The sequence below is a fragment of the Zingiber officinale genome, chromosome 5B (assembly GCF_018446385.1).
Source record: "Zingiber officinale cultivar Zhangliang chromosome 5B, Zo_v1.1, whole genome shotgun sequence".
NCBI lineage: Eukaryota > Viridiplantae > Streptophyta > Magnoliopsida > Zingiberales > Zingiberaceae > Zingiber > Zingiber officinale.
The window spans coordinates 131,525,695-131,543,735 of record NC_055995.1 but is presented as its reverse complement, the minus strand read 5'-3'; the positions used below and the strand labels follow the sequence as shown (position 1 = coordinate 131,543,735).

General features: G+C 38.8%; 1 protein-coding gene and 1 pseudogene across 3 annotated transcripts in view; one reads left to right on the top strand and one right to left on the bottom strand.

Annotated features, from left to right (window-relative positions):
- The window catches only part of LOC121986052 (regulator of telomere elongation helicase 1 homolog), a 65,990-nt gene extending 56,761 nt beyond the window's left edge, over window positions 1–9,229 (bottom strand). The window contains exons 1-2 of one of the 3 annotated variants that reach the window (XM_042539828.1): window positions 8,913–9,229; window positions 8,501–8,757 (exon numbers count right to left, since the gene is read on the bottom strand). In XM_042539828.1, coding sequence (XP_042395762.1) covers window positions 8,501–8,757; window positions 8,913–9,014 — 359 coding nt within the window. In that variant the 5' untranslated portion in view covers window positions 9,015–9,229. Of the gene's footprint in view, window positions 1–7,487; window positions 7,880–8,500; window positions 8,758–8,912 lie in introns of those variants that run through there. The other 2 variants (XM_042539826.1, XM_042539827.1) reach the window with 2 other exon arrangements.
- Window positions 9,230–10,331: 1,102 nt separating this feature from the next.
- Window positions 10,332–10,474, top strand: LOC121988001 (annotated as a pseudogene).
- The last annotated feature ends 7,567 nt before the right edge of the window (window positions 10,475–18,041 follow it).

The following is an 18,041-nucleotide window of genomic DNA, read 5'->3' as shown; positions in this document are numbered from 1 at the left end:
GTATTAAAGATGAATGTAATAGGGTATTAGTAAATGATGGAGAAATAAAAGAGTGATGGAAGAGGTATTTTCATCAACTTTTTAATGAAGGTTTTAGGTGACCAACTTAACTTAAGTAATTTAAATAAGTCAAATGAGCATAGAAATTTTAATTTTTATCGTAGAATTCAAACTTCTGAAGTAAAACAAATTTAAATGAGATGCACAATGGAAAAACCGTTGGACCAGATGATATTCCAATAGAGGTATAGAAGTGCTTAGGGAAACAAAATATTGAATGACTTACAAAATTATTTAACATGATATTGAAAACGAAAAAAATGTCTGATCAATGGAGGATAAGTACTCTAGTTCCCTTATATAAGAACAAGGGAGACGTACAAAATTGTGCAAACTATAGGGGTATTAAACTAATGAGTCATACTATGAAACTTTGGAAAAAAGTAATAGAAAAAAGATTAAGGAAGGAGACCACAGTGACAGAAAATCAATTTGGGTTCATGCCTGGAAAGTCGACAATAGAAACTGTTCAAAGCAAAACCTAAAATCTCGTATTATAGGAACCCCACGAGTTAGGCCTTTATATAGAAAAGAAGATATACACCAAAAGACTCAAATACCCTTTTACTTATTCTAACACTCCCCCTCAAGCTTGAGAATATAGATTATATACACCAAGCTTGTTACATATGTAGTCAATCTGGGGACCTCTAAGTGATTTAGTGAATATATCTGCTAGCTGATCATTTGAGTTGACAAAGCTAGTAGATATTTCTCCAGATATGACTCTCTCTGACAAAGTTACAGTCAACTTCAATATGCTTTGTTCTCTCATAGAAGACTGGATTTGAGGCAATATGCATAGCGGCTTGATTGTCACATATGAGTGTCATTTGTGTAACCTCTCCAAACCTTAGTTCCTGAAGCAACTGTTTTAACCATATAAGTTCTTGACTAACAATAGCCATAGCTCGATATTCTGCCTCTGCACTGGATCTTGCCACAACATTCTGCTTTTTTCAAGAATAAGGTTACCTCCGACAAATATACAAAATCCGAGTAGACCTTCATCGGAGGAGATCCCGCCTAACTGTGATCGTAATACCCTACGACTGAGTATGTCCTTTGTCTTCATATAAAAGACTCTTTCCTAGTGCACCCCTGATATATCGAACAACGCGAGTCACTGCATCCCAATGTTCTTTGCACGGAGAGCTAAGAAACCGACTTACTACACTCACCGCAAATGAGATATCCGACGAGTGATGTAGGTAGCTTAGTTTCCTACCAATCGCCTATACCATTCAGGATCGAAAGAGGCTCCCGATTTGGTGGAGCTTGACATTAGGATCCATGGGATTGTCGATCGTCTTTGAGTTTAACATTCCTGTTTCTTCCAGGATATCCATTGCATACTTCCTTTGGGATATAATGATTCCATCTTTAGACTGTGTCACTTCTATCCCTAGAAAATATTCGAGTTCACGAGATCTTTGTCTGAAATGTTGAAAAGATATTGTTTTATTCGGGAAATTCCAAGATGATCATTACCGCGATGACAATATCATCAACATAAACCACTACATAGACGCAACCAGAGATGAGTGGCGATAAAAATGAATGATCACCTCACTCGAGTCACGCCAAACTGAATTACGGTACTAAATTCATCGAACCACGCCCGGTGATCGCTGAGACCATATAAAGATTTCCGCAAGCAACAAGACTCCCCCTGAGCAACAAAATACGGAGGTTGCTCCATGTAGACTTCCTCGAGCAGGTCACCATGTAAGAATGCATTTTTTATGTCCAACTAATGAATAGGCCAATGGCGAATTGCAGCAATAGACAGAAAAAGACGCACAGAAGACATCTTGGCAACAGGAGAAAAGGTGTCGCCATAATCCAATCCAAATACCTGAGTATAGCCTTTAGCGACAAGACGAGCCTTAAGTCGATCAACCGTGTCATCTACACTAACTTTCACCGTAAACACCCATCGACAACCAACCACTGACTTCCCAGGAGGTAGAGGAACGAGGTCCCAAGTCCCACTGCTTTGTAGGGCACTCATTTCATCAAGCATAGCCTGTTTCCATCCTGGATGGCAAAGGCATCACCTACAGTCTTTGGAACAGAAACAGACGACAAGGAAGACAGACAATAATAATAGGATGGGGAAAGACGATGATAGCTTAAAGAAACATAGTGAGGAGAAGGATTACGAGTGGAACGCATACCCTTTCGAAGTGCAATAGGAACATCAGAGTCAGGAGATGGGACCGGAGGAAACGACGAAGGACTTGGCTCCAAAGCTGTGCCCACAGCAGTGTCAGTGTTGGTCGGCGGCAAAGCAGAACGAGCGTCGAGGTGATGAGGCGCCCGAATAACATCAGGGGTGCTGTATCGACTGAGGCACGGACCTCCAGGAAACAAGAAACCCGACAGGAAAGAGATGTTACATCACAGAGTAGGGAATAACACTTGTACCCTTTCTGAGACCGTGGGTATCCAAGGAAGACACACTTATGAGACCGAGGAGATAGTTTGTTAATGTCGGGATCAAGAGCATGAACAAAACAAATAGAACCAAAGACCCGAGGTGGTAGAGGATGAAGGGACTGATGTGGATAAAGTACCTGATGAGGTATTTTACCCTAGAGAGTGGATGAAGGCATGCGATTGATGAGATAACACGCAGTAAGTACGGCATCACCCCAAAACTGATGAGGGACATGAGAATGGAGAAGAAGGGTCTGAGTGGTTTCAAGGAGATGACGATTCTTGCGTTCTGCAACCCCATTCTGTTGAGGGGTATGAGGGCAAGACGTGCGATGCAGCACACTATGAGATGTCAAGATGGTACGAAACTAAGTAGACAAATACTCGCGTGCATTATCACTTTGTAAAGTTCGAAGGGAAGTACCAAATTGAGCTTTTATTTCAAGGAAAAAGGATTCAAAAATAGAAAACAATTCTGAACGATCCTTCATTAGATATAACCATGTACAACGGGAAAAATCGTCTATAAAAGTAACAAAATACCTTGACCCCATTATAGAAGAAACACGACTCGGACCCCAAACATCAGAATAAACCAAAGCAAAAGGAGACATAGCCCGACTCTCAATACGAGGAGAAAAAGAACTACGAACATGCTTACCTAATTGACACGACGCACAAGATAAAGACTCTAAGTGAGAAAGGTTAGGATGTAACTGTTTCAACTTATTAAGACCTGGATGTCCCAACTGAGCATGAATAAGAAGTGGAGATGCCGCCGCCGAACCAACAAAAGAGGGTTGTTGAAGCCGATACAGGCCATGAGATTCACATCCAAAGCCAATCATCCTCCCCGTACTCCGGTCCTGTAAGGAAACAGACGTGTTGGTAAAAGAAATGACACAATCAAGAGATCGGGTAAGTTGACTTATCGACAATAAATTAAAAGGAGTGCCGGCAACATAAAGAACATTATGAATTGAAAGAGATGAAGAAGGATGAACAATACCAATACCCTGGGATTGAGTTTGGGAACCATTGGCCATGGTGACCATTGGTAAATTATCAGAAGTAGTGAGAGAGGAAAAAAGGGATTTATTACCGGAAGAACAAGATATGCCAGCAAAGGAAGTACCAGCATGTGCAATGGTAGCAGTAGAACCAGAAGCCTGACGATCCTCAAACCATTTCAGAAAGTCAGTATAGGTAGGTGTTGGAGTCGAATCCGACGTTAATTGTGAAGTGGAAGCTGAAGAAGCAACAGAGCTCTGAACGATCTAAGCAGCACGTGGAGGACGGCCATGCAGACTCCAGCATTTATCAATCGTGTGTCCCGGTTTGTGGCAATGATCACACCAAGGACGTCCTTTGCCACCCTTGCGAGGTGGAGGTCCTTTGTGTCGAGAGACCAAAGCTGATGAGTCGACAGGAACAGAAGAAGGCATCGTCAAGACTTTGGCCGGGACACGGAGAAGAGTCGCCCAGGTATTTTCCATGGTAGCTTCTGTGGGGCTGCCCAGGATCTGGTCACGGACATGAGAATATCGTGTTATAAAGCAGAAACATAAAAATTTCTTCCGACATAGCTCTTCAACAGGATCGGCCGTAGGTGGGAGCAGTTCATTGAAGTCACAAAGAAGGCTAGAAACTGAACCCAGATAATTTGACATTGAATCCTTAATCTGATTGGAGCTGAGGATAGTCATGAGATCTTCACAAACTTGATAGAGTCGCCGAGAGGTGTTTGTAAAGAGTTGTTGAGCTTGTGTCCAAATAGCTTTGCAGGTTTTGTGAGTACGGAAGACATTCCTAAGAGATGAATGGATGGTGGCTCGGATAATACAACACAACTGAGCGTCAACCTTCTTCCACAGAGGACGATCGGCGTCTTGAACATCTTCTTCAGTTTGAGTGAGATGTGTCTCATACCCCTGTCCAACAAGCCAAAGTTCAATGTGAGATGCCCAGGAGATATAATTTTTACCATCCAACTGCTCGGAAGAGAGGGGTGCAGTAATATGGTTGGTAAAGATTGAGGTATCTGGCTTTGGGGCGCCAGATGTAGCCATGAATAGAACTGTGAACCAGACTGTGCTTGCTTCTACCAGAAGTGCTTCTTCTGGCGTCAGGCGCTCGTTGGCTGCTGATGACAGAGCAGAGCAAAAGTGTTCTATGCAACAGAAAACGGCAAGGTTCTTGGCTGCTGATGACAGAGCAGAGCAGAAGTGTTCTGTGCAACAGAAAACGGCAAGGTTCTTGGCTTCTGATGACAGAGCATAGCAGAAGGTTCTGTGCAACAGAAAACAGCAGAGGCTCCTCTCCCGCGAGGGATCAGGTCGAAGCGCAGCGCAATCGAACGCAGAGACGGGAGAAGGATTGGGGTTCGTGCTCAATCCTTGGTCGCGAGCCTCGAAGAGGAGGGCGAAGAGATCAAGGAAGAAGCGACGAAGATATGGTGGATACGAGGCTGAGCTCGGCGTCCACGAAACAGCAGGCCGTCGCCGCGGGAGAACTCGCGCGGCAGAAAGAGACGGCGCTCGCTGCTGGAGAAAGGCCCGTCACTGGAGGGCTGTCGCTGCTGGAGAATTTGCGACAAAGAAAGGCGCGAAGCAGAAAGGTCGTCGCCGTTGGAGAACTCGCGCGGCAGAAAAAAAGGGGGGAACGAGGAAGGAGCTGTTGTCGCGCAAACCCTAACCGCGAGAGAAGAAATGTCGCGAACCAGAGAGGGAGGGAGGCGGCGCGAGGAAGGAGGCGGCGCGGGGAAGAGAAAAAGAAATTAGGGTTTTGGCTCTGATACCATGTTCAAAGCAAAACCTAAAATCTCGTATTATAGGAACCCCACGAGTTAGGCCTTTATATAGAAAAGAAGATATACACCAAAAGACTCAAATACCCTTTTACTTATTCTAATAGAAGCTATACATCTTCTTAAACAATTAATTGAAAAATATCAGGAGCAAAAACAAGATCTAGACATGGTATTCATTGACTTAGAAAAAACTTATGATAAAGTCCCAAGAGAAATTATATGGAGAACTTTAGAAAAGAGAGGTGTTAGCGTAACATATATTAAATTAATTAAGGATATGTAGAAGGATGTAACGGCCAGAGTAAAGACTTCAGGCAGAGTAACTGAAGTATTTCCAATAAAGATAGGCTTACATCAAAGATCAGCTCTAAGTCTCTATCTTTTTACACTAATTATGGACGAACTCACTACGCACATTAAAGACACAGTACTGTGGTGCATGTTGTTTGCAGATTATATTATTTTAGTAGATGAAACATGTGAAGGAATAAATGCGAAACTAGAATCTTGGAGGGAAACACTAGAAGGGAAAGGTTTTAAGCTTAGTAGATTAAAGACAAAATATATGGAATTTAAGTTTAGCAATATTAGAAGTAATGAAACAATTGTTAAGATTGGAGAGGACGAGTTGCCCGGAATCGAGAGATTTAAATATTTAGGATCATTTTTGTAAAATGATGGAGGGATTGAGAGAGATGTCTTACATAGAATACAAGCAAGATGGATGAAATGGAGGGGAGCGTCGAGTGTTTTATGTGACCGTAAAGTACCTCTTAAACTTAAAGGTAAGTTCTATAAAACCGCAATTAGACCTGGTATGTTATATGGAGCTGAATGTTGGGTTATGACTCAAACACATGAGCAGAAGATGAGAGTTGCAAAGATGAGCACGTTAAGGTGGATGTATCGACATACGAGGATGGACAAAATAAAAAATAAGAGCATTAGAGAGAAAGTCGGAGTTGCATCTATTGAGGAAAAACTCCTAGAGACACGTTTAAGATGGTACGGGCATATACTTAGACGACCAATAAATACTCCAGTTAGGCGATGTAAAACTATGACAAACATACATATCAAACGAGGAAGAGGAAGACCAAAAAGGACTTGGTTAGTAACAATAAAACAAGATAAAATTTATTTAAATATAGATGATGATGTCATAGGAGATAGAGCTCAATGGCGTAAAAGGATTCATACAGCCGACCCCACCTAGTGGGAAAGGCTTGGTTGTTGTTGTTGTTGTATTGTACCATGCCAGAATAATGTCAAGACTTGTAATTGTATGCTATATATTTGTGCAAATAAATAGAGTTGATTGTTTAAGAAATAATTGATTGTTTAAGCAATAATTGATTGTTTAAACAATAATTGACTTTTAAATAATAATTGATTGTTTAACCAATAATTGATTGTTTAAACAATAATTGACTTTTAGATAATAATTGACAGTTTAAACAATAAACAATAATTGATCATGCAATTTATTGGATAATTTCAATAAATTAATCAATAAGACTAATTATATTGACCTAAATGAGTTACAAGGATGATTGATTAATGAATGATACCTTATCTCAACTGGATCAATTAATTATTTTAACTAAATCAAATTTAGTAGAACGTATAATTTATAATGATTTAATATATAATTTAATTTAATTTATAATCAAATAAATCTGATTTAATAAAATATTTGTAATCAAATTTTATCAAGTTTAAAACATAGTAAATTTAAATTATTTTTTGCATAAATTAATTAATACTTAATTAAATCTATTTAAATTTAGTTATAACTATACAAAATATAATTTATATATGATATAATTTATGTAAATTATAAATAAGAAGTAATTATGTAAAGATACAGTTTATATAACACATACATATATAATTTACATAAATTTTATAGTTAACTTATATAATTACATAATTATAAATTTATACATCTTATATAAGTTAACATAAAGATATAATTAATCCAGAAGTATATATCATTAAATACAGTGATTAATTAGTACAGTAATTGATTATACAATATTATAACAATTAATAAATAATGTACAATAAATTAATTGGTAATTAACACTGCATCATACTACTCTATAGATTTACATGTTAACTACATATACAGACACAAAGTATTATAAATAAAATAAAGAAATGGACAAATCACCTCTCCCGGTTAATGAGTCACAACTCCTCTGCACGACTCTATCATCCGCCGCCGCCTTTACAAATTGCAGTGGCCAAGCCTATGCTAGAAAAGCCAATTACCTCATAAAATCCCCTCAGGCGAGCTTACATGGTTTCTTCTCTGACAATTCACCGGATTCTACTATAGTTTTGCCTGACTCCTTCCATCTCGGCTACACTCCTTTGATTGCTTGTCAACTTCAAGTATGCATTCTCCTCAACAATTTGGTTTCCTTTATAGCATCTTCCTGTCTCCTCTTCCCCTCCCAATATTGGACAACAAGATTCCAAGCTTCGAGGGTTAAATCGCAATGAATATCTTCGATCTTTGTCAATGTGAGCTAAGACATTGTTTCGTACCATCTGACCATCCTTAGAATGAGTAGCACTATTTTAGCACTTGTGGCATATTAATTTCAAAGTGTAATGCCATGTCCTGCTCTATTTTTAAAACTCAAGGTGGAACAAAAAATTACAATTATATCGCTCAGCATGGTTCAAAATTTCAATCCATGAAGACAATCGTTATGGATCTTAAAGTTTACAAACGTTAACATTTTTATTCTAGGAGCTACTATCATTTCATTTAATTCAACCAAGTGACATCATTTAGTTTAAGCACGTGGTACACTATGAGTAAATGTTTTTGGCTTTTATTTATTTCAATTAAATATTTTCATTTAGTTCAAGTGGGTTTATCTAATTTAAAATTTTCACATTATATTGCAAGTGTTTTTATTTAGTTCAAGCAAGTGCCTACATTTTGTTTAACATGTGTTCATTTAGTTCAATTGAGTGCCTTCATTAAGTTTTAATTGCATATCAGATTAAATTTTTTTAATCAAAATGCTTTAAGATTCATGCATGAGAAATGCCATGCGCAAAAGAAGACTTTCATCAAATTACCATGAATAGGGCCTTTCACCTTATCTTTGTCTCAATGGAAAGTACAATCTTTCAAAAGTTTAGTGTAAAAAACAGAGCAACGTTTACCTGTAATTGGTTGTTTTTAGTTCCCGAATTACTTGCTTTAGCTGGCTGTGCGTTCTTGATGCATATATAATAACAGGTTCGCATTGCCTATTCTCTGACGGTTGACTTCCAGACATCTGACTCGATGAGAATCTTCTCCCTTCTTCATTTGAATTTCTTGAAAAATCTCCAAAAGTTTTCCTCCAGGCCAATGTGGCACAGAGAAGGCATAATGTTTTTCCAGTTCCAGTAGGGCTTTCTAACAAAGCATTGCATCCCTGAAACCAATGAAGTTACCCGGAAAGTTCGATTGACGCAGTTGAAAAGTAGAAATCAACCACACGCACACGTTTAGACTGTTGTTAAAGGTCCAAAATAAATATTATTAAACGGTGAAGTAGATACACGATAGAGAATGAGAGGGACCGCTCACCTGCTGTAACGACTGGATGATCTTCTCCATGTAAGCGATCTGGCAATCGTACGCTTCGTAGGGGAAATCGACATCGATTCCCCTGATCTTGTAGTTCGGCATCAAAGTTCCGAGGGAAGAACAAAGAGAGGGAAGTAGCGAAGGAGACGGGAAAACCCTAGCGGGGGCGAGAGACAAGAGGCAGGAGAACAGTGGAGTTAAAATGATTCACCAACGAGGCACATTCCCGCCAAGCAGTGTATATATACACCTTCACACCCGTTCGGTATAGGCACTCGGACCTCAGGGCATCCGATAGGCGTTCAGATCTATGAGAATCACCTACAAGTGTGCATCGAATGCAAGTAACAAAATATATATATATATATATATATAATTTTGAAATCCTACAAAATTTACCCTATAGATTTATCCGGACTAGACTTGAGGCGCTTGGAATTGATCCAGACACCCATGTCAGTGTGTGAACTAGTCCACGTGCCTGGCATGAATTCTGAATTAATTATTCTCTTAATTTTTTTGGGGGGGGGGGGGGGGTATTATATGTATTTAGGATTTATATGATTTCTTTTAATGTTCAAGTTTCCTTTTTGGATTATAGTATTCAAGATAAATAATTTTAAGTGTTCACAGGGTATAATATATGTAATTAAGATGTTTTAATAAATTTTTATTTTTTATAAATTTAAAAAAAAAATAGAGTCAGCCGCCTAGATCAAATCTAAGCGCTCCAACCAAAAATTTAAAAAAACGAATCAAGGTGCCTTGAAAATTTTGTTGCGAGTCATTCCATAATAAACGGTTCGTAGCATATCATTACACTATATGAAAATATATTAATGTTCTTTTTTCTTTTCACATCAAAAATAATTTCAAAATTTATCAGTAATTTCCACAACCGCATCAATCAGAGATCTAGATTTCAAGACTAAGATGTGACGTATTATTGGAAAATTTTCTCAATAATCAATCAATGATCTAAACTTTAAAACTCAGCTACGGCATATTATTAGGAATTTTTCTCATTAATCAATCAAAGTGGCAAAAGGCGAATACACTCGCCCCCAACGCCCCCGCCAACCCGTCCCAGAGCCAACACGGAGGAGGTAAATCACGGACGGCTACTAGCCTTTGGAACAGTGACTAGCACATAAGGGAGGCATTTACTCGGCTTTGCCGAGATTCGAACCCCAGACCTCATGGTGGCAACACCTCATGTGCTAGCTGCTAGACCCATCCGAGGGGACTTCTCATTAATCAATCAAGGATCTAAAGTTCACAGCTGCGACGTATTATTAAAAAAATTTCTCATTAATCAATTAGAAATCTAGAATTCTCTTTAATCTTACATCTTAAAATTGACAACACTGCGAGCAAAGAAGTTTCAATAAATACGTTGGGTCGGCAATATTAGAAAGCATACTTATCTCGGCTTTTTGGCTAAGATAAATATGATATTAAATTAATTTTTTATAAAGGAGAGTTTGTTACAGTAACTTACTACTGAGATTCTCGAGCGTCACCCTAGCATTACACTATTGCATGGGTTTGGTGCACCCTTACCCAATTTATGAGGGATCTTTTTGCTAAAATTAAGTGTAATATTTGTTCTTATTAGTTTAATATCTAATATAACAATTAAATTAATTTTTTTAGGAAATAAATCTTGTTTATCCACATGCATTCATATATTATATTACACACGCAACACAGGGCAGAGCCACGTATAACTTTGGTGGGGTAGTTGGCCCACCTCAATTTTTTGTAAGTACCCCTGAGGTGTATAAGATTATAAAAATATTAGAGTTTTGACTCCACTAAAAAAATAAAAGTAGGGACAATACTCAAAAATTAAAACTATTTAGATCTCTCCCTTGCAATTGTAGGCGCCAATATTGTAGCACTGCCACGTCATTTTTTTTTAAAAAAATGTTACCTTCTTTGCCCTTCCCCACCCAAATTTCCTTTTCATCTATTCTCTCTCTTCGACGAAATCCTCGCCTCCACTTTTTTACGTCGTCCTCACCACCACTCCTCGGATACCTCGCCCCAACTTTCGAGTTCTCTTTCCTGTCTCAACGAGCTCGTCCTCGTCGAGACTCTGAAGTTCCCTCTCCTCGTTGCGACTCTTCCTCGCCACGACGCTTAAGTGGTTCTATGTCTCAAGAACAAACTCAGTCGGCACCGCCCAACACCAGGACAGGTAACAACTTATTTTCTTCCCTAATAGCTGTAAACTTTGTCACGTTTGTTGTGGCCATAGCTTGTCTTCTGTGTTGTGCAAAAGGATGCTCACATATCTCCATAATGACATGATATTATTCACTTTGGGCCTAGGCCCTCATGGCTTTGCTCTTGGGCTCTCCCCAAAATACCTCATACCAATAGAGATATCCTATATCCTTTTAAACTCATGATCTTTACCAAATCTTTCCAATGTGGGACTTTAATTGAACCTCAACAACCCTTCCCTCAAATGAAGGACCACAATTACTCTCATGGCCTGGGCCTCCCCACGAGCATCTGGTCATCCTGACCTGCTTTGGGCCTCCCCGCAAGCATCCACGCCCTTGTCACCTTGACCTACTCCTGGCCTACCCGTGAGCATTCGGTCACCTTGACCTGTTTCGGGCCTCCCTATGAGCATCCGATCACCTGACCTACTCGCCTCCCCGCAAGTATCTAGTTACTCTGACCTTCTTCAGGCCTCCCCGCAAGCATCCAGTCATCCTGACCTGCTCCGGGTCTCCTCGTGAGTATCTGGTCACCCTGTCCTGCTTCGATCCTCCCTGCAAGCATCCGGTCACCCTGACCTACTTGCCTCCCCATAAGTATCGAATCACCTTGACCTGCTCCGGGCCCACCCTCAACTTCGTTCAAGGTCACCCCACATTGCATCGGGTCTGGATCATGACTCTGATACAATTTGTTGTACCCAAAAGATATTCACATATCTCCATAATGACATGATATTGTCTATTTTGGGCCTAGGCGCTCATGACTTTACTCTTGGGCTCTCCCCAAAATGTCTCATGCCAATGGAAATATCATACATCCTTTTTAAGCCCATGATCTTTATCAAATCTTTCCAATGTGAGATTTTGATTGAACCCCAACAATCCTCCCTTTAAACGAAGGGTCATCATTACTCTTATGGTCTGGACCCCGTGAGCATTCAATCACCCTGACATGTTTTGGGTCTCACCGTAAGCAGTTGGATCTGGTCAATCTTGACCTGCTTCGGGCCTATCCGTGAGCATCTGGTCACTCTGACCTGCTTCGGGACTCCTTACGAGCATTCGATCACTCTGACCTACTCCAGACCTCCCCGCAAGCATCTAGTAACTTTGATCTACTCTGGGCTCCCCGCGAACATCTGGTCACCTTGACCTACTTCGAGCCTCCTCGCGAGGATTCAGTCACCCCTGAGTTACTCCGGGCCTCCTCGCAAGTATCCAGTCACCTTGACCTACTCCGGACCCACCCTCAACTTTGTTTAAGGCCACCCGACATTGCATTTGATCTAGACTATGGCTCTGATACCAATTTGTTGTGCCCAAAGAATGTCCACATATCTCCACAATTACATGATATTATCCACTTTGGGCTTAGACTCTCATGCCTTTGCTCTTGGGCTCTCCCCAAAAGGCCTCATGCCAATGGAGAGATCATACATCATTTTAAATACATGATCTTTACCAAATATTTTCAATGTGGGACTTTAATTGAACCCCAACATTTTGTTTAATTAAATTTTTTCCTATTCATTTAACTTTGTTGGATACAGATTAACAGAGTTGGCCTGGTACGATTAGGGTATCGATGGTACAAAAAATAGTAGGATGTTTAAAGCTACTTTGAATTGCACAAAAATTAAGACATATTTGTGTAGTGAATGTTTTGTTATAGGCTAATAGATTATAACATAATAATGTCATCATTAAGATTGATAGCTCTTAGTGACTTTGAATATTAGTTATCATTCGTTCCTTCCGTACAAAACTTTTTTTATACAATTTCTCTATCTGTTCATATTTGAAGCATGCATAGTTACATTTTTTTTTAAGAACGTAACTAACAAAAAACTTTATTGGTGTGATGTCATTTGGGTATTGATAACTATCATTTTATCGTATTATTTAGGATCCTATTCTCATATTTTTTGAGTTGATTGTGTGCTTACATCCACATTTATATCACATATTAAGAATTTGGATTCATTTTGGGGTTTAATGCAAATTATCTCTTATTTGTAGAATTATGACTAACATTTGAATGTGGTCTTTGTAGGTGATCAAATGGGCCAAGAACTTGATCAGATTAGACCAAATTTGGGTTCAAATCTAGGGTTGATTGAAGAGATCAAGCTCTGAAGTAATATGGACCATCAATCTAAGATCAGAGAAGACCTAAGCCATCCGTTAAAGATCCAGCCCATCCAACATAATGAAGAAGTAAATCATGACCCTGGATGAAGATCTACACCTTTAGATCAGATTTTGAGTAACTTCCACCGTTGAATCAATCCAGAGAAATCTCGGCCATTGATTCAAATCTCAGATCTAATTTAAATGAGAAGCTACAATGTTCCTCTTCATTCGTCAATTGCTACAGTTCTTGCGTCAAGAAACAGGGGCGCGATCCTCTCTAGCGATCCTCTTCCTTCCGATCCACCGTTGGCGGTCAAGAGAGGTCAAGGGTGTCCCTTCCTCCGGTCATCATCCACCTATCACCAACCAGCGACACTTCCTCAACCATCTAAACGCCAATTCTATCGCGACTTTGTGCAAAGAAGAAGAAGCGGAGAAGAGGAGAAACTAGCGGATTTGACCTAGTTCCTTCGTCTTTCAGCCAACAATCTTCTTCCGTTGAAGCTCCAACTACAACCAATTGAATAGGAGTGTTTTCTTCTATCTCCATTGGGTCCCGGTTACTGCTACTAGTTTTGGTATTTCTAAGTTTCACACTGATGTTGTCACTAGATAAGAATTGATCGTCTGAATTTATTGATTCTTCACTGATCTAAGAGTGCTCGGGATTCCCAGTTTATTTTGGTTTATCATTCCTCCCTCATATTTCTGTCTTCATTTCTGCATTTCTGTTACTGTAATTTCCAGTTTAGTTTAGTCTGTTTTGCTGCTTAATTCTGTAGATCTAAGTTAGATGAGATTGGATGAAGCTTTGATTTGTTTCTGTATATTCATCTGAATGCTTGTTAGCTCCACTGATGGAGATCCGAAACTGAATCTATTTGATGTTATCTGGTTACAAGAATCTAGATTGTTTGCTTTGATCTTGTCTTGTTCTTGTTTAGTTCCAATCTGTTTGGAACTGTTAATGGTGTAATCCATTGCATAGAGTGACAATATATTGTGGTTTCATGATTAATAGATAGATAGGATTTCTTTTATTGCATTAGATTTAGTTTTATTAAATGTTTTGCTATTTTATTCCTTAGTTTAGCTCCATTGAAATAATAACGTAGAGTGACAATGCATTGTGAGATCACTATTAATCGGTAGATAAGAGGTTTTTTATTTCATTAGATTATATTTCATACTTGTTTGCTATTTCATTTGTTAGATTTAGAATTAAAAATCCAAACCCCCAATTCTAATAAATTGATCCTAAGATTCAATCATTGTTTACATTCCTTGAGAGAGACGATATGGGTCATTCCCTATGCTTCATTAACTTAGAGGGGTTCGGTGATTATTTGATACCAATTCATAATAAATTGGCCATTATCAGGTACTAGTATTAAATTTCCCCCCACTTTTAGGTTTTTTATAACTTTTATTTTGTTCATCTGTTCTCTAATATTTGTGATGATTATATTTCCCTTTCTTAATTAATTATGTTGGAACGGCCACTTGCTCTTATTCTGTTTGAGCATTTGAGGCAGCAAGACCTTGGTCATGTATTGTGCATTCATATTTCAAGATAAAGCATTCATATCACATCTCTTTGGGATCTTTAGTCCCTTCATCTTACTCCAACCCCAAGTATCATAGAAAAGACCTAAATGCAACATAGCTTTGATCTGTAAAAAAAAATGAAACCACATCATACTGGAAGGAGATTACAATACAAGGCATGAGGAAAAAAACATATAAGAATATAATGACTAGGATAACAGCCAGGAAACATATCATCTAAATTTCATTATATTACAGCTACATTAATATGATGAATTATTAAAATGAATTGTTATTGGTAACAAATGAAAAAAAAATCATTGGGGAAGAAAAGAACTTATTACCAGTCCTGGTGTTGGGCGGTGTCAGTTGAGTTTGTTCCCGAGACATAGAACCACTTAAGTGTCACGACAAGGAAGAGTCACGATGAGGAGAGGGGACTTTAGGGTCATGGCGAGGATAGGTGAAGAGTCGCGGTGACTAGCAAGGAGAGGGAACTTCAGAGTCGCAGTGAGGATGGGTAAAGAGTTGCGACAAGGATGGGTGAAGATTCGTGGTAACTAGCAAGGAGAGGGAACTTCGGAGTCTCAGCGAGGGCGAGCTCATCAAGAGGAGAAAGGGAACTCGGAAGTCAGGGTGAGGTATCCAGCGAGGAGTGGCAGCGAGGACGACATCAAAAAGTGGACGCAAAGATTTCATCGAAGAGAGGGAACAGATGAAATGGGAATTTGGGTAAGGGAGGGCGAAGAAGGCAAAAAAAACAAATTAAAAAAAGATGACATGGCAGTGCTACAATACACGATGCCTACAGCTGCGCAAACTATAGCGCTCAGCATAGGCGAAGCCACCTGTTAGTGCAGTAAGCACCAATGATCGAACTTAGGTTTTGATGAATAACAAATAGTTTAAAGTTAGATGTTATGTTTGTCTAACCTCTTTACTAAGTGTGCAGGAATTGATAAGTTTAGAGGACCTGATACCAAGTTGAAATTCAGATGTGTGATTCTAGCAAGAAGTCTAGCTGGATCTGCAGGACCTGACAGTTGGCTGAAATCTAGTCGGGATGTTCAATTCCAGACGATTGGCTGAAGTCCGGATGTGCGATTCCGACAAGAAAACCTAGCGGGTCAAGAGGCAAGTCAAGAGACTGTAAATGCTAAGTGAGGTAGTCAATTAGAGGTGAGTGATCAAGTGAGGACGAGTCCTAGTAGGACTGTAGGCGTTGGTCTAACTTAGATCCATTTTGGAAGTCTAAGCTGAGTCCATGACTATATCATAATCTTGCTAAGACAGGATCTAACTCATAAATAAGTTATTTGTACATATATTTTTCTAACTCTGTGCTACAGAGACTACATAAATCTTCAAATTTTGCACGTATGACTACTGATGGAGTCTGATTTTGAGTCCAAAGCCAAAAAGATATGGCCTCCAGAAGATTGTTGTGTCGAACTAGTGATTGGAGGTGCCTCAAGTGGATAAAGTGAATCGAACTGGACCGAATCTGATCAGACAAAATCGGACCAGACAAGATCAGACCGAACTAGACTAAACCAAAGCAATGGATAATATTTGAATTATTTAATTAGTTTTCTCTACAAAATTATCCATAAAATCTAAAGTCAGAAAGTGTATCCCAAATTCAATAGATCTGATAAGAACAGGTTCATCTATAAAAAGGAGGTTAGATGTCCAAGAAAAATATCAACACTTCTACATGATCCTTTCATTATTTGACTGCTCTAACTACGTCCATATTGTTGTGCTGCTACCGCATGACTATTCTTCTACATTCAACCGCTATCGGCAAACTGACACCAAGACATATGCGCTTCAACTTCTACATCATTGTGTAGGTAAAATTTAATTTATAGTTATTTGCTTTATTGCTTAGGAAAGTGTAGGGTGTTACACTTTCCTCATATTATTCTTTGTACTTGAATACTCTATCGAAAGTTTACCGATAAAGGATTTTAGTAGATGACCTATCGATAGGTTCGAAGACCTGGTCTTGAAGTAGGAGTCGCCGAAGCTCTGAACCAAGTAACCGATTGTGTACTCTTGTTTTCTTACTTCATTTGTTTTAATTCCGCTGTGTACTCATTTTCAAAATTAAATAGAAAGTTTTAAAATACACGTGATTCACCTCCTCCCTCTTACGTCCAATCAATTCTACACTACCCTTGGGTTAGGGTGGGCCCCAACTCCACCTAGAAAAATTAATGTCTATCATATTTTTGGATCAGCCTCACAATTAATTCATGGATCGTTCACTTTAGTACCATTGACCTATTTTTCCCCATTAGTTAATGGTTCAAATTGAAATTATTTTACTTGGACATAACTAAATTAAAATCAAACCAAATTTAATGAGTTAAATCGATTATAATAATTTAGGGTATTTTTTTGAAAACAAAAATTATATTTCTTTTTTTTTTCTTTCCCTTTTTTTTCTCTCCCACGCGAGCAACTCCCACCACCTACTACGTTGTCACACCGACCTTTGTCTCTTTTCTCTTTTTCCTCCCTCTTCCCTTTCTTTTCCCCACCGCAATCTGTTCCTTTCTTCTCCAATAGATGTAATCTTGCCATTTTTTCCAGTAACACAACAACAACACCCCTAGCTGCTCTCTCCTTCAGTCCTTCTTGCTCTCCAATAGCAATAGTTGTTGCCCTCTCCCACCGAGCAACACCTTGTAACTCTCTTTCAACCGCAACAACAACTATCTTTTGATCGGTCAATAACAACTTCTTCCAAGGTTTTAATTATCTTTTAGCGAAAGCAAAAATTCATAATGATAAAATAATTAATGAGTTTGATTAAGAAGAATCCAAGATTGTAACTTCAATAGTATTTTTTGCTCTATACTTTTGAATGTATTGGATATTAGATACTTTTGTTCTATAACTTCATAAAATTAATATTCACATTTTTTTGTTTATATTTTTTAATTAATTATTTTATTTTGTCAATTATAGTCAGCAACTCCAGCTAAATTTGGATCTTGGCTACGCCCTTGACACTCAGGATACTCGAATTGTATATATATATGATAAAAATAAAAACAAACAAAATTTTTTTTAAAAAAAATCTAAAAATACGTTAGGCGCGCACAACATCGGTGTCCAACGTATCATATTTGTGTGTATATATATAGAGAGAGGAGTTTTAGCTTACACACCCACCTACCTCGATTGACTTCCAGCAATC